Source organism: Hippoglossus hippoglossus, chromosome 21 (assembly GCF_009819705.1).
Source record: "Hippoglossus hippoglossus isolate fHipHip1 chromosome 21, fHipHip1.pri, whole genome shotgun sequence".
Classification (NCBI taxonomy): Eukaryota; Metazoa; Chordata; class Actinopteri; order Pleuronectiformes; family Pleuronectidae; genus Hippoglossus; species Hippoglossus hippoglossus.
In genome coordinates, this window is record NC_047171.1 from 6,407,884 (window position 1) to 6,425,923 (window position 18,040).

General features: G+C 41.1%; 1 protein-coding gene and 1 non-coding gene across 6 annotated transcripts in view; one reads left to right on the forward strand and one right to left on the reverse strand.

Annotated features, from left to right (window-relative positions):
- The window catches only part of LOC117754722 (partitioning defective 3 homolog B-like), a 194,088-nt gene that overhangs the window by 114,105 nt on the left and 61,943 nt on the right, over positions 1–18,040 (reverse strand). For all 5 annotated transcript variants that reach the window (XM_034573866.1, XM_034573864.1, XM_034573867.1 and 2 more), the window contains exons 7-12: positions 10,982–11,065; positions 9,544–9,669; positions 5,580–5,838; positions 4,661–4,769; positions 2,703–2,842; positions 2,443–2,571 (exon numbers count right to left, since the gene is read on the reverse strand). In XM_034573866.1, coding sequence (XP_034429757.1) covers positions 2,443–2,571; positions 2,703–2,842; positions 4,661–4,769; positions 5,580–5,838; positions 9,544–9,669; positions 10,982–11,065 — 847 coding nt within the window. The remainder of the gene's footprint in view (positions 1–2,442; positions 2,572–2,702; positions 2,843–4,660; positions 4,770–5,579; positions 5,839–9,543; positions 9,670–10,981; positions 11,066–18,040) is intronic.
- trnae-uuc lies at positions 13,321–13,392 on the forward strand. The gene has a single exon. It is a non-coding gene; the product is annotated as a tRNA-Glu (tRNA).

The following is an 18,040-nucleotide window of genomic DNA, read 5'->3' on the forward strand; positions in this document are numbered from 1 at the left end:
GGCATAGAATGAGCCAGTGTTTGTAGTGTATGTAATGCTGTTGGCTACATATTTGCATGTGTTGTTAATATTGTATTTGAGAAAAGACATCTCGATAAATTAAATTAAATCTTAAATCTTCTGTTTTCCCTTATATACATACCACGAAAAAAGTATGTAAGGCTTTAATATGCAACTATACGACTGAAGAAAGAAGAGAAATAAGGAAAATACCTTTTGGTTTCAACACTCACCACTAAAACAGCTGGTAATGATGACTAGCACTGCCCCGAAATACCCCCTCCCACACAATAATATATACCCCCTCCCGCCGCTATATTTATCTTTCAGCTACTTTGAGAGCAAAAATCAATCCATTCTCTCTCTCTCTCTCTCTCTCTCTCTCACTGTACAACACCGCATGTTAAATTTCACAGCTTCACTGTACAGAACTGTTCTTGCATTTGCTCCTGAAAACTGTTGAGCAAATACCATCAGATGTGAGTTCCAGTGGGGAGAACTGTCAGTCAGGAAGAGAGGGTGAGGGCGAGAGAGACCAACTCAGAGAGAGGAGAGGCAGGAGAAGTTTGTCGGCTGTACAGAAAGAACACAAACTCTCTCCTACACACAGAAACACACACGGAGAAACACAACGGGGTCACTTGAGACATCCAGTTCAAGCAGAAGTGATTTACCAGTTCTCTTCTTGCTATGAACAAGTGAGTGCGACTGAGTAAGTATGTGTATGAAAAATACTGGAACAATCAGAGGTCAGTTTCCCGTCAGTGATGATTTGGTTAAGTATGTGTCCATGTTCTACGCCGACCGGCCTAAGGTTTACCAGCTGTATTGAAGCTATACAACCCCAGCAAAATACTGTGCAGCTAAGACAAGGCTTCATGTTGAATGAATATTGTTTGGGAGCTACCAACAGACTCCAGGGAGATTTGTTCACGGTCTGAAAGCAAACGGGCCAAAACAAGTATTTCTTCACTCTGGAAATCTTTCAAAATCCTTCAATCTTTCAAATGTGATGATGTGATGATACGAAAATAAGAGAGTTACCTTTTACTCTGCATAACAATCTGCTGTTTCTTTGGCCACAGTTCATCTGAGAGCCAGAAAATATCATGAACCGAGAAAGCTTTCTATAATTGTTTACACAACGGTGGAAGAAAAAAAGTAGAAGTACTGCTGAAGTGGTTTTGAGGGGACGCACGTAACTTCCTCGGTCATTACAGCCCGACCGGGTGCCATGGAGTTCAGACAAATGCGTGCGTTGAGAAGCTCCGGACAAGACACGACAATCCAAATGATCGTAAATGTTAACATATGTACAAAATCCAGCACATTGCTCCCTTTCCTGTCCGCAAGAAACAGAATTTCCTATGGGGCTCAAGGTCGCATGCATGCAAGTGTGTGTGTGTGTGTGTGTGTGTGTGTGTGTGTCTAGAACTTCCTGGCAGCCGTTGAGGAAACATCAGTCGATAAGAGCGAACAGAGACACAGAGGGAAAAGAGACACAAAAGGCAGCATTAAAGGAAAATAAGATTCAGTGAGAGATGGAAAAACATCAACCAAAGACATGAGTGAGCGGCGGAGAGGAGACACAAGTAAATTTGATCAAATGAAAAATGACAAGTCTCGTAATCTAAACCTATTGTTATTCCCTTTGTGCTCCCGTGAATGTGTTTGCAAGTGACACCTCAGAGTTGTAGGTAAAATTGAAAGTCATCGACAAAAGAGCTGATATGATAGAAAATTACCTCAGAGAAGAAACACTCCAAGGAAAAGGGAGGTTGTCTAAAGAGCTACGACTAGAGTGAGAGGAAATACAATCAGGAAAGTCAGCTACTGTATTAAGAGCAAACAGCAGCAGGTTATGGGACTGTCAGGAGGATACAGCGAGAAAAGGAAAAACTTATTTTGTCTAAAACCTACAGAGGTGTAATTAACATCAGTGCATGCAGAGTGGTTGAGGTTAAAGGAAAAAGCAAGGAAAAGATAGAACAAGGGTGAATAAAAGAAGAGTTTATTGAATTGAAACAGTGTTGAAACTCAGCAGAAACTATGAGGCAGCGGCAGAACAGCACAAAAAAGTGATCATATCAACAGCTTTACAATTTGTTCACTTGATTCAATCAGAATGGGGTCCTCTTAAACACTGTAGTACATGATTGTTTGTTTTAAAGTGAGGTTGTTATTGTACAGGGAAGTGTATGATCTTTCACATAATTCAGAAAAGCCCTCTATGAAGTCTGAGGTAAATGCCGAGCATCATCAAGGCAAGCCTGTTGATTGGACCAGAAATTGTAAAATTAGCGGGAGGTGAAATGTCCAGCTGAAAATCGATGGTGGCTGACCGTCTTTCTCAGTTTTCCATATAACAGGCCATTGACTCACCACTGAACCAGAAGGTCTCTCTCCATTGGCTGACAACACTGCATTGTGATTGGTTCTTACCATCTCTCTGGGCAGGAACATCTCCTCCTGCCGCAGGACCACCAGGCTCACACTCTCTCCCTGCCGCGTGCCGCGTAGCATGCACACCAACTCCTCCTGGCCCACGCCTGTAATATCCACACCGTTGACCTACACACACACACACACACACACATACACACATTTCAGCACGTTTGTAATGTTCCATTCAGTGCCTGGAATCTTTTATATGTCCAAACTGGATGTGAGTGATGTTGAAAAGACGTCATCCAGGCCGGTACCTCAAGTATGCGGTCACCAGACTGCAGGCGTCCGTCTTTGACAGCGGCTCCACGTGTCAAAATGTTCTTAACCAGAATGGGACCAGGACCATGAACGGAGGAGTCTCTGGTTACGACAGTAAAACCGAGACCTTCGGAACCTAGACACACACAGACACACACAGACAAACACACATATGAGGGAAGGTAAATTGAGAGATGATGAACAATGTGCACAACACACCAAGGTCAATATCAAAACACAAAATACTGTATGTGTATAGCTGCTCACTCCCTGCCGCTATATTTATCTTTCAGCTACTTTGAGACCAAAAATCTCTCTCTCTCTCTCTCTCTCTCTCTCTCTCTCTCTCTCTCTCTCTCTCTCTCTCTCTCTCTCTCTCTCTCTCTCTCTCTCTCTCACACACACACCCTAAACTACGTTTGAAAACTTAAACTGTGTTGTCGACTCAGCTCCTGACTATATTCTTCAAGTGTGATCATTTAAAGCCCGAAGAGATATGTGTGTTTGTGAGAGTGTGTGTGTCTGTGTGTGTGCATGCGTGCATGTGTGTGGTTTTTAAACCCTTTAGCCATAGCTGCTGCTACAATATCTGCAGGTGTGAAGGTTTTTGAGAATGGGTTCAAGTGCAGGGCAGAGAGGAGGACAAGAAAACGAGGGAGCGACGAGGAAAAGGTAAAAGAGGAATGAGTGCAACACAGTGGAAACGAGGAGTGAATGTTCCGGAAAGAGAAGCGATGAAGATTAAAATAGTAATCAGTGAAAAACAGGTCCACATAATGTGTGTGCAGGCATTCACAGACATGCACACGTGTACAAAAAGGCCACACACAGACAGCAAGAGAACGGTTGTGTGTTTTATAGACCTCATTTAATCTGGTCTCTTTAGCAGAGCCAAGTCAGCAGTTTGGTCCAGTATGAATTCATATCAGCAGAAATGAACAGATCAATAAAGACTTAATAGACCCTGAAGAGAGGGAATCAGGAAGATGGAGAGAGGGAGGATGAGAGGAAGGAGAGTCAGCCAGAGAACAGGGAGAGGGAGATTTATAGAAATAAGCACAATGCTGGGCCGAACGGCGAGAGACATAAAGCGGGTCTATTATACACAGTCAGTGTATAATGAAAGGAAACAAAGAGAGTGAATAATGGAAATTCAGAAAATGACAGAATTAATCTGAAAGGGGGAAAAACGATTTAATTGGAACAAATAGAGTATATAGAGATAAAAAGAACAGATGTGACTCTATAAACTTTTTTCTGGCTCAACCTGAAGCTGTAAAACTAAAGTGCACACATTTTATTCATTTTTGACATCCTACTCTCAACTGGAAGGGCTACAGGAAGTCGGCATTTGCAGAGATACTAAAATATGTGTCTTTCTTTTGAAAGTAACTGAACTTTCGTAGATGTTTCAGGATTAATAACAAAGAGAAGTTCCTGCACACCTCTTAGTCGCAACAACAGACAGTAATAGACAGTGGGTAGGATTTCAGTCTTTTGTTCTCTCGGATGTGTAAGTGTGATAAATTTAGAGGAATTAACTAAGAGAACTACATCAAAGGATCATTTATAAGAGAGGTGTGACTTTTCTGAAATATTTCTACTCATTTATCTACTGATTCCAGAAATGTGTGATAAGCATTTGAACACTTATACGTTTAATAAAAATAAACTTTGAATGAACAGGTGACCAGTGCTCTGTAGCAACTGTAGCAGCTGTAGCAGCGGTAGGCTTCACAAGAATGGCAACAACAACAGATTCTCCACTCTGGGTTTGGGAGTCAAGCTTCACTGAACTTTGAATAAGCAGATGAACAGCTCTTTGTGCAGCAGCAGTTGTGGCGGCTCAAATACGGGTTTGGATTGGACACTGCACTAGTTATTTAAGAAATCAACATTTACGGAACAGTGCTGATCTGAAACTCGGACAGAGCAGGATTGAGGTCTTCCTCACCTTTCTTTAAGTCGATCCTCAATCTTCGTCCTCCTCTCTTATTGGCCACCAGGCTGGAGAGAGCAGGGCTTTTCTTAAGAAGGGGGCTCTCGCTCCTGCCTTTGGGGGACTAGGGTGGAAAAAATACAACATTCAAGTACATTTTGCAAAAGTAAAATGCATTAACACACACATACACACAGAAAAAACAAAGGTATGTACAGTATATTTTTGATTTTATATTTTTTTGATTCTCTTTTGTCATTGAAGGCATTATGGGAGATTGATGATTTAAAATGTATTAATATTGAACTGTGTTAAAAAATTATCCAAACACAATGATTAAAAGTGAATAGGAAGTATAACATAAATTCAATGTAGTGTTTCAACTGCATATGGAAGCACCACACACTAACAAATAATGTAGAGCCCAGCTGAATGTTTAAGAATCAGAGCTCCAACATCTGCATTGGAAAGAAAAAAGTCACAGAAAAACCTGTTTCTTTCAAATAAAACAAGACGATAATTAACTGTTGCTAAGTAACTGTCGCCTCTTTGCCAGCTGTTTCTCAAATGTCAGCCGTGTCACCATGGTGATGCTGACGCCACGATTACATGTGTTTGAATGAGGAGGACTTTATGGCTCGAGCATAAAGATTTGAATCAATTGAAGGAAGAAAAGATGAGGAGGGATTCACAGTGTTTCCACAAATGTAACATCCTGATAGAGTACATGTGTCATAAATCAAGTACAAATACATGCACTCTTATATGCATACTCAGGTATAGGGTGTATATATTCAAATTTCAGATCTTAATAGGAGGAAGGAGGAATGTTTGATGATGCATTTAGCGCAGAAGACACAAAAGTAGAACTTAAAATAAAGTTTCTTGTTGCAAATACATTGGAGAGTGAATTCACACCCGTAGAGCCACTTACACCGACAGCAGAGTCCAGAGTAGCAGCTTCCTCTGCCAGTCGCGTGGCTGGATTCTCAGGCGGCTTAAACACAGGTTTGGCTTTGATGGGCGGTGGCGGCTCTTTGGTCTTGGTAACTCTGGGGCTGTGATCAGGACCGGCGCTGTTTCCAAACAGCTGACCAATCAGACTCTTTTCATAACGTTCCCTGTTGGACGAGGGAACTACTTCCAGGCGGACGACTTGGGAACGCATCGCCTGACGAAAGACTTCCTGGGCCCTGGGAGGGGGGGGGGAGGCGTCAGCGGGATGAAGAGAGAAGAGAGAGAGAGAGAGAAAAAGGATAGAATCAAGTGGGTGTAGTTTTAAGTAGGGTATGTGTACTCCATACTCATTTACTGCTAATACTAATCATGGCATTAATCACGTTCACAAACTATGCGCACACGCAGTACATAGTTATCAATCTCTGACAAGCAAAGTCATTACCAATGGATCTATATCTCTATTAAGAAAAAATTATAATTAAAGATAATGCTATACATCAGATTGCAGATGACAAATTAAAAGAGTTCCAGTTAATTGCTAATGATTATAAATGGGCTGATCAATTTTTCAAAATTGTATAAGACCACAGCATATTTTAGGTTCATGTTTAATGTCTTTACTGAACTGATTCTAAATGATTGTCATTTCTAAGACAGATGGGTACGACTAACAATTGTTTTTTTCTTTATTGGCAGTTGATTGTTTTCAATAAATCAACTGATTTTCTGGTCTCTTAAATGTAGTAATGAAAAATGATCATCAGAAGTTCTCAGGACTTATGTTGCTGACTCAAATGTGCTACTTTTTATAAAGAAGTTTTAATCCCATTAACAGTTGAATGAAAAAACGTGTGTTTGGGAGGAAACAAGCCACAGACTTCTCCCTCTGACCCACGTTCACCTCATACTTAAACTGCGGCTTGTTTGTGATGTTTATTTTGTTGTCTGGCTAAATGATGAGTTTTGTTACGCAGTTCACACTACGGGATGTTTAGCCCTATTTTCCAGTCACAGTCGAGTTTTGGAAGACGCCAGATTGGAGTCAAATAGGCGTTTCATCAGCAGTTGCCAAACGCTATGAGTGAACACGTCACAGACTCCAACTAGATATCTAGAAGGCTAAATATTTAGTCTGTGACAACTAGAGCCTATCAGAGCGCAGGACGGGGTGAAGGTGCATGTAGTGGTGAGGTGACCCATGATTTTTTATCTATATCTAAAAATATCTAAATATTAAAACATTGATCTAGTTGTATTACATAAACTCTACTTCATGATTATCTAAACTGTATTATATTGGGTATCATTACTTTCTTCCTTTTCGTTTGTATGTCATTTTCCACTTGTCAGTGATTTCGGTGGCTTTCTGCTTTTGTATCTTCACTGAGCTCTGGAGACGACAGAACAAGCAATACAACACAGAGCCATGACACCTGTGCAGCCGGCCATTTTAGTCCTGTGATCTATAAAAAAGATAATTTCGCAGACAATTAGTTTATATAAGATTATGCTAAGTAAGTTAGAGGGACCATTGTGTCACGAGGGACGGGCACAAACCATCATTCACCCCAGATAACCGACAGAGAAAATCCAGTTTGTTTAAATTCTATTGGATTACACCCCTATTGTTTCCCGCCTAGCTTATTATTACATGTAATTATCAGAATGTTTCCGTAACTAGAGACTATGTTTAGAAAGTCGTGCATGAAGGACAGATTCATTTTAATAGATTAGAAATGCAATAATAATACTTGACTAAGTTTGACATTAATACAAGAAGACGACTCATGGACCTAAATCTGATAAAATGGCATTGTGGGAAAGTTTCTGTCTGAATCATCAGAGGAAACCTGCTTTGCACAAAGTATACGTATTATACATATATTCAGTGTTCATTAAGTATAACAAATGCACCGTTTATAACTGTACTGAGCAATGCACATGTTAGAATATGTATATACATATAAACATGGATACATAGAAGAGCCAATTTCCAAACAAAGTGATATAAGATTTACACTTAACAATTATTGTGACCAGAAGAAACCCAACATTTCAGTTTCTTAGATGTTGGATCTTTGCAGTTGAAAATGTAAATTTCAGGGAGAGGGAAGAGTTTAGCTCAGCGCATAGGGTTGAAAAAATAAATATAACTATTACTGACCCTGTTGGGATGTGAACCAGATGGTTATCATGATGAAAAGAAACAGAAATGGTTTAAAAGGCGCTGGATGTATTTTTAAACATTATCATTATATGTGAATGATAAACACAATATCAATAATTTATTTAAACATTTTCGAATTGTCCTGTTTTTTCTCTTCAGGATATCGTGACAGCAGTCGCACTAAGTAAGAATGATGTGTTTGAGGAGCGGTGTTCATCTCTACTTTATTCCTCTCAGACAGGATTTGCATATTGAAACTGTTTAAACACACTAAGCAGTCTAAGTAAGCACTTGTGTCACACCTTGCTGAATGACACTGCAAGTGATTTTAATTGTATTGAGACCACAATACAGCACAATGAAACTAGATCTGAGAGCTGAGTGTGTTGATGTATGTGTACTGGGACCATTGTGCACCAATGATATCATTATTGTTTCTGGCTGGACGACACGTGCAAGCACATTTGTGTTAAAGAAAATTATTGTCAATACAGCTGCCAAGTGGGACAATGGCAAAAGGATGTGTGTGTGTGTGTGTGTGTGTGGGTGTGTGTGTGTGTGTGTGTGTGTGTACTGGTGTTTGTAAAAGCGTGAAGATACACCAGTTATTGAACAATAGGTGCAAACCCCTCCGGTGATAATCCCTTTACCTACAGTGGAACATAAAACACCTCACATATAATCTCATTACCACACTGAATACTGGACGAGGACTGTTGTTTGGGACTATATAGAATTTGTAATGTGTGGTAATCATTATAACATCCACATCAGACCTTGTAATTTGCTGCAATAATTTCCACAAGTGTGTCCTTTGTCATTTTAATGCTCCGCAATCATAATCCATCCTAAAATGCTCTCATCTTAATATACGTGGTTTCAGGTGCTTCAATGCAACAGTAAGCAAACTGCAGTGAGAAACACATGGTTCTCCAACAAATCGTCAACACATCTTTCCTTTGAGGAATGAGATTTAACGCACAGATGCACAAAGACCAGCGCTAACAGACAAACACTCAATTCGGGAGATATGCTCTCCAAACATCTGCCAAGTGTGTTTTCTGCCATTCTCTGTGATGGCAATACAAACTGTGATGTGAGCCCTCTGACAATGGAAAGGTACAACAACAACAACAACACAGAGAATGATACAAAAGCAGGGAAGAGGAAGAAGAAAGCCGGCTGCACCTGATGCCAACAGGTTTTTGGCAGAAAATCATCTACTTGTAAAACTGAGAAGAAACGTTTTTATTGGAACTGACCCTTTTCAATAAATATCATTCTATGGTCCTGATCTGTAAAGTGTATTTGAAGATGGACGCCGCATTTTGCGATTCCTTCCACTAACCCAGAAATTAAGTCAAAACATTCTGCAAATGAACGCTGCCATCTTGCACATTTGAAGCCATAGTCTGCGCAGTAGCCAAAGGGGGGACGGAGCCGAGGTAGAAAGATTCTTCCGATGCACGGGTTAGGGTTTGGCTACACATTTGGGGACCTGTCATGTCGTCCATCTTTATATAAAGTCTACGCACTATACTCACAGTGCTGCCATTCCTCACTCTCTGCTGTATATATTTATTTGATTAGAAATAAAAAATGTGAGACTTCCAGTTCTAAGTTGTAAAATGAAACATGAGAAATACTGTATAGACAGCCGTATTTATTTTATTCTCTAATATCCTTGGGATGTGGTTTTGCAGCTACTGAACTCATCACAGAGGAGTAGGTTGAACTCCTTGGCAGAGCCCAGACAAGCTGTTGCACTCACTGGCTAAATGTCTTGTCCATGAGGCTGGTGTTGCTGATCTTGACGATGCACTCGTCCTCTTGAAACAAGCCCTCCTTTCTGGAGCGGCTCTCCTCCTCCACTCCACGGATGAACAGACCCAGAGACCTGCAAGAACAAGGAGAGAAAACGAGCTTACAAGCTGTATCAAATGTTGAGCGTGTTCCCATTGCTTCTACAGCTGTTTATTCATCCCTGAAAGCACATGCTCTCTTAAAATGACATCTGACTGTGTGTGCGCCAGAAGACTGATTATCCATATGGTTTATTCAAACAGAGCTATGCCAGGTTCAACTCCTAACTGTCAGTCACTGTCCTGTTGTAGATTCTTATTGGTGCTCATATGATCCACAGCTACTGATAAAACACAGTGTGCGAGCGGAGTGGCTACAGTTAAATTTAGACAGGTAGGTCTCAGAAAAGAACCCACACACACTCACACAGGCAAGATAAAAAGGCAAGCAGACATGTTTAAAATGTGATGGACAGGTAGGTGTGAAGACATTTACTGCACGTGTACAGAGAGGCAGTAAGGTGGTAGGAGGATAGCCTGAAAAACAAGTTCAGTATCCTCAGTCCATAACTTCTACCGTTTCCTCGCCAAAGCAGAAATGATGACAGTGACACACAAAAGAGTCCAGCTCCACAAGGATGAATGTAGGTGAAAAGGTGAAAGAGATTATGGTAAATGGTGGAAAGAGATGTAGGAGGGGTTCAGGAAAGAGGGAGGACAGGACACAGGAAAAAAATTGGAAAAGAGAGGAAAAGGGGAAAAGAAAAGAGAGAGAGCAAGACTGGGAGAGAGAGAGGAATTTAAGGAGGAGATTGGCGGGGTCAGGTGAGTCATGAGAACAGACATAAAAATTCATCCTGCTTTCCTTTAGGAAATCCCCCGTCCATCCACTGGGTAACACACCCAAATAAAAGCCCTGCATAGCTGGGCAATTTTCTTTCCCATTGTGTCTGTGTCTGTGTCTGTGTCTGTGTCTGTGACTGTGTGTGTGTGTGTGTGTGTGTGTGTGTGTGTGTGTGTGTGTGTGTGTGTGTGTGTGTGTGTGTGTGTGTGCGTGCGTGCGTGTGCGTGTGCGAGCGGGCAGGCGAGCGTGCATGAGTGGTTGCCATTTATATGTGCTGCAGTCCAGGAACCAGAATGCCTTTTCTATTGCAGAATAGGATTATGGGAATATAACTCTGGGACATTCTGTAGCTGGTAAACAGACAAGGTTTTCTCAGGTGAAAGGGCAGATTGAGGACTGAGTATAGTTTAGTATATGTTGTGTTTGTGTGTATAACCTATGTGACTGAGTATATTCCACATCCAAAAAAGCGAAAGAATTAAATGTAACATATTATTTATCATATTGTTAAAATAGTCTAACCTTGTGCGAGTGAATTTTATGTTTCTGTGTACACAACTCACCGTCCACTGAGTGATGAGCAGTAAGGAACCACATGGATGCCCAGGGGACTGTCCTCTCCCAGGATCTCCACTGTTCTGGTGAGGCTACACAAACACACACAAACACACACACACACCAGACAAATCAAATCAGTGGAAACAAAAACAATAAGTAAGTAAGATCTAATATTAGTATAATCAAATATAATGTCTGTCACACTACTGACTTAGAGTAACCAGTTAAATAAATAAAATGTTGGACATGTGAATTGATTATAGAAATATATTCAGTATACACGTTTATATAATGTTTAAAATGTCTAATACAGGATTCAGACATTCAAAGAGAGAGAAAAGTGAGTCCACACACGGTTTGGTTTCAACCCGGCCCTTTGCTGCATGTCTTACACACTCTCTCCTTATTTCACAATTTCCCTGTTGTGTTAATAAAAGCAAAAAGTGCCCTAAAATATCTTTAGAAAACAAGTGAACCTTTATTTTATTAACCCTTTAAGTATTTCCTACGGGAACCATCCAACCACTGTCAATAATAATGTGTGCTTTTAGAGATACTCTGTAGAATGATCAACTATTCAGGGACAAATCCGTGACATATTATTCCGGAGAACACAGAATAAAGGCTTGTGATGCAAAAACAGCTGATTAATTCTTCATAGTTCACACATGCACACAATAAAAAACATGACAGAGACAAAGAGGGGAAAAACGAAAAGGTTCAGACAAGAAGGTCTGATCACAGAGTGTAGAGAAAAGCGTGTGGTGTCACACAAATACAAACAACTGATACAAAACGTTAATTAAAATGTGTCTCCTGAGTTTAATTTTGAAAACTGCTATCCTTAATTGATGTATTATTTCTATGGACACACTCATTGTGCTAAAAATACATTTTGAAAAGGATTTAATCCATGTCTGTGAACCCAGCCCTTAGAGAAGGGAATGCAAACACTATTCAAAGTCCACACCACTACAGACTGCTCTCTGTGTGTGTGTGTATGTGTGTGTGTTTGTCAAAACTTTTTTGTGCCATTCATCTCTATGGGTTTCTTCCTCTCTTTGAATCTCTCAAAGTGAGAGTCTGCTTTGCATTCTGTCTGTGTTTTAATGTGTGTCTTTGTTTGTTTGATTAGTTTATCTATCAGAGCACAGCCATTAATCCTCCCCTGACCTTCTCTCTGCTCCCTCTGTGTGTGTGTGTGTGTTTTCTAAGTGAGTTTGTCTGAACTTAGTTTTGTGCTCTTTAGTTCTACCCTACTCCCTCTCTCTCTCTCTCTCTGTCTGCTGTTTTGTCTCCCCTCCGCTCTCTGCAGACCATCTATCCCTGAACAACCATGAACTGATAGCAGTGAAGATGCTGATAAACTCCGGAGAGGGTGGTTGATGATGGTGGGTGGTAACAGGGGAGAGATGCAAAGTGCAAAAACAACTTCTCCCTCTCCCTTTGTCACTGTCGCTCTTTCCCCATCACGAACACATACATAAAAAGCTGATGCCGCCTCATCGGTATTGAGCACATTTGAGTTAATCTACACGGTAGGAAACAAGGGAGCGCGGCAGAGGGGAAGGCAAGGACAGAGGGCAGAGGGATGGAGGAGGGAGACTGAAAAGTAGGGAGGAAGGGGAAGATATCAATAGAGAGGGAGAGAAAAAGATATAAAAGACTGGAATCATTGAGGAGATAAAAAGATGGTGATAAATGGGTTATGTGTGAGAATTAGCCACCTGCCTACCTTAGCCAGACTGACCACCTGGGGCAAATCCTGGTAGGTTACTGCATCGATGGGCTGGTAGACCATCATCGACTGACTCTGGGACTGGGGTCAATAGCCGCTCGGCCAAGTTTCAACCTCAAGTTGAATTTACATAAGCTTGAATAAATCTAACCTCAGTACAGGACAACTGTTGCCAAACCTCCAAGGGTTGGGAAATAATGTTTTATTTTTCATTTAGGAGTTGGTTACCAGTTCTGGCACATATGCCTGAACTACTCCCATGTTTTTCACTTGCCATTGTCTAGCATAGAGTTGCTAGCAAAACAAAAAACAAGCAGACGTTAGTGTGTTTGACGAGCAGATCAGGAGCTGCAGATGAGCGGCTGAAGGACAGATGAAGATAGGCACAGCTCGTTTGCACAATCATAGATCTGTGATTAGTAAACCAGACAAAGGTAGAAAGAGACACCAAACCTCCAAATGTATAAATGTGAGAAAAACAGATGACTTTTTTGGGGGTTCAAGCAATTCTGGACAGAACCGACATCAATGGACTTAGAGATCAAAGGATACAGTCCAGGCACTCATTTCATTGATAACTTCACAGACTCTAATTACAATGTATGATCCCATATGGTCTAGCGGTTAGGATTCCTGGCTTTCATCCAGGTGGCCCGGGTTCAACTTCTGGTATGGGAACTGCTTTTGGGGGATCTCACCTCAAGGATATGCACTACACATCCACTGGAGGGATGATGTTGTTGAATCCTCTGATTGTACCAGTAACTTATATGTGCTTTCCTGTTCACACTCGATTTAGTCGTTTTACTTTGAACATCATTTTCATATTTCTGTGTGTTCAAATTTGTTAAATTAGTCATTACTTGATTGCCTTAACGACATTAAATCATGGATGAACTTAAACGTCCTCAAACTAAATGAAAACAAGACGGATGTCATAGTATTTGGACACACTGAACTGCTGGATGTGGGCACCCTTAACCCTCTAGCCCCTAAAATGGACTCCTCTGTGAAGAGTCTATTTTGACACTGTTTTTAAATTTGACAGGTCTAGCTTCTTTTAGTTGAAACTTATAGCCAAGGTAAAGGCCTATATCCCACCTAAAGTTCTAGAGCGGGTGATCCATGCCTTCTTAACCTCTCGACTTGATTACTGACCATTCAGCAGCTCATCCAAAATGCTGCTGATCGCCTCCTGACAGGAAAGAAAAAGTGGGACCCTATTATGCCTGTGTTGCACTCGCTCCACTGGCTTCCTGTTCGTTACAGGATCGATAATGGACTGGCACCACCTTACCTAGCTGAACTTCTTCATGTTCACACTCCAGTTAGAGAGCTGAGGTCCAGTCAGAACCTTGCTTTTCTGAATATCTTCAGCAAAATTTGCGCTAAATCCAGTATATCTTCTCATGTATACTAGCAGTATATCTACTTGATAACTACTTGAGATAACTGAAGTCTCTGACGTAATGATTACACACCTCAGGGGATTAGCACAGTCAATAAGCTTCATTCTCTGGAGATCTTGGAAATACCAAATGTGTTGACATTTTTCATTCTACATCAAGATGGTTGGCTCACCAAATGCCATCTTCAGATTAACACTGCTGGCGTGGCAATAACTTGCATAGTGTAAGTGTAAAGAGAAAAGGGGCCAAAAAAAAAACAGAGTGGGGTAGAAAACGGAAGAAAAAAGGGAAGAAAGCAGAGCGGGGGGGGAAAAGGTAGGAGGCGAGAGAGAACTGGAGGCAAGAAAGTGAAATGAAGGGAGGAGGAGGCTCAGAATTAATTAGACTGGGCTAATGAATGAATAGCATTAATATGAGAGGAAAAATAACATCAACCCCTCCCTCTATGCCTTCCTAAGTCTAAGGCTCTGATCTCGAACACTCCCACTAGAAAACACACACACACACACACACACACACACACACACACACACACACACACACACACACACACACACACACGCACTTGAGATCCATTTGCATATCCCTTTTTTGTGCGAGATGTTTGACAGGCTGCATCAATGCAAAAAATTAAGTGTGGGGGGGGAGAGAGAGAGAGAGGCAAAATGGGTGAGACTTGAGAAACAAGTGAGGGAGTGTGATGTGAGAGAACAAGAGGCAGAGAGAGAGAGAGAGAGAGAAAAGGCCAAACACACAGAGAGGGAGAGGGGAGATGAAGAGAGCAGGTGTTCTCTTTATCCACCTGCCACTTCACTGATCCTCACTATGAAGGACAGAAACAGAGGAGAAATAACAAAAGAGCAGGATATGCATTACCTTTCCTCTCAGTACATCTCACCCTCTCATCCCTCTTTTTATTTATCATCTCCCCTTTCTCTCTTTTTTATTTCTCTCTAAGCTCGTCTTCAAAGGGGAGAGCACCAGTGATGTGGGTAGAAACGGGAAACCAAACCAGTATGGGTGCACAATACTGCTGAAGAGTAATACGTGCAAACACAGAAGTACAGACATTCACATGAGAAATTAAAACATACTATATAAAGTAGTTGTTTGATAAATAAATGAGCACACAGCTTAATAGCATTGGTCTCACTCACTACATTATAACTCATCAATTTAGAAAGTCGTAGCAAGTAAACACCTTCAAGCATTGACCAAAGAATATGGGTATGGTACAAAAAAGAAAATAAGTAAAAACAATAGTTATTTAATTATGTTGAAATTATCTTGTTTTATTCAAACTTTGGTAGATTTGTAGAAGGTGTTTATTGTAAGCCAGAAACATGTGCTATGCTAGTTTACCTCATAGCCAACACTTACAGCAGACATACATTGGGCTGTTAGGAGCCACTAGCACCAGTTTCTCATCTGCCCACTGTCTGAAAATACGACAGAGATGAAGCTGAACCACGAGGAAACATATCGTGTGCACAGTCTTGAGGGTGGGAGGCTCTTTTTCAGTTGTGTAAAATACAATCTCTCCGTCTGCAGCTAATGTTAGCAAATCAAGCCACAGCTAATGTAACTACAGCTTGGTTGTGTGGCTCAACTGTGTTTTCTGTGTCCCTTGTTTACTGGGGAAAGTGAACTCCCCTATGGTTAATTAAAAGTCCTGACAAACACATAAGTGGTTCTGACCATGGAAAATGTTGGCGGTTTTTTAACCTTCAGAATGTTCTGCTGTGGTGAAACATTCAGGACAAAAAGAAAGATACCAAAAGGAGGACAGATTAACAGAGAGAGGTTTGTCTGATTTACACAAAATAACACAACTAAACTCTGTTAACCACACAAAACCCCTTTCACTTTCAGTTTGTCTGTGTGCATCCAGTGAAACCTATTTACCTTTTCACCTCCGAGCTTCTACGTAAAACACCTCCGATACAGTGCCTCATTTCACAAAGAAATATAATACACTGGCAATGCTATTTCATTTAACCAATTTACAGTAAATCGCTTTCCCTGTATAAAAAGGACATTTTGATTCAAAGGTAATGAGTTTTTGTGGTGAGCGTGCTGTGTGGTTAAAATTATGATGAGCCATTACTGTATTTATAGGTGTACCTTGACACTGAAAGGCGCACACACAGCAGCACAACCTTGTATACAACCCAACACACACACACACACGCACACGCACGCACGCACACACACACGCACACACACGCACACACACACACACGCACACACACACTCACACAGACATTTACTTAACGTATGCTTTACTATTCCAATATTTATAGCTGTATTCCACAGCTCATTTTGGACTTTTTTTTTGCAATTTCAAGGATCGTTTCCCTGGCGACCACAAAAACCATTACATCACTTTTACATTACTCACAGCTGACATGGTTTGTGTGTGTCTGAGTGCGTATACATGAGAGGACATGTATTAAAAAAAAGTTATTGTGGAAAACGACTGTGAGGGTGTGTGTCTAAAATAATGACCTTCTATACTCACTGCATTAAAGTGTCACTTATCATAAGGGACGATAAAACTAAAACTGTCAGACACTATTCTGTGATTCACTTCTGTCCACATGTTCTACTTTAATTATTTTAAAAACAATTGGCTTCTCATCATTATGTCAGGTCACAGGGTCGTTTATCACAGTAGAGCCCAATTCATGCTTCTGCGTCGAATCTGCGCTGTAAGTACACATTTAGCCTACGCACAGGGCCGATCATTCAGAGTTGTGCGTAGGTGTGTGTGTGCAATTACACTACCGAACACAAGGGGTTTTAGAGTTTCTATGCTGGTGTTGAGCGTCTTCCGGTTTCTGGTCCACTTATTTACAAATTATCTGGCGTCTCTGTTTACTTCGGAACAATAACGAGTGTAACTCAGCGGATCGTGTGGAGTTGGATCTGATAGATGTTGAAGAGCAATTACTTTTTCTTGAAGAACTGCAACGAAGAATAGAAATACGTTTATTTACGTTCCGTGTTTATTCCTTCAACTCAATTCAAAAATGGCAGAGAGTCTGCCGGAAGTGTGAAGCTACCAAGCGGACCCATCACAGCTCTTGCAGTATGCGTCACTTCGACACCTAGTTACATTTTTGGGGGGGTGCACATCAGGGTACGGCATAGGGCTCTGCGTAGGGTACAAGTCTACGTGTAGGCTATGGCGTAGCTTCGACGCAGAGCATGAATTGGCCTTAAGCTAGGGAGAGAGAAAGACAGGGAGCAGAGTCAGGAGGGACTAAATGGATGAATGTGCGCGGCTATGAACAATTTTATCAATTTATGAACAGTATCATCCATTATGTGGTGATAAGTGTTAATGTTGTGGTAGTGGCCAAAAACAAATCAACATATGGACACTGAGAAGTTTAAACTGTAATGGGCCAGAGGACGTCCGCTGATTAGACGGTCCTTCACATATTGCCCAGGAAGCAATTAAGTTCATACAGCTAATAGAATGCTGAACAGACCACCTGCGACTGTGGTCCGAATGATCACATCTCACTACTTAAGCTCGGATCACTCAGGATGGATGTTAATACCACGTCTGAATAGGGTCAGGATTTCAATGTAGAAATTAGAAAAGTTCAGTTACAACCTCAACCTCGCATGGAGACTGCAGCTCTTTGCATTATACAATGAACATGAGTGTGTATGAGGACTGTGCTTTGTGGTTGCTATGGAGAGAGAGAGAGGCTAAAACAGGTCAACATTATTCTTTTCACAAAGCTGTAACTCTCTTGTCATTACAGGTTAACTACATATTATTTTCTCTTTGTATTTATGAATTAACGGTAAATTAATTACCTGACCACACTGACCTGTTATTTCTAAAACACAGGCTGATACACTCTCCATTAGCAGAGGTGAGCGTTGTCACGCAGAGCAGC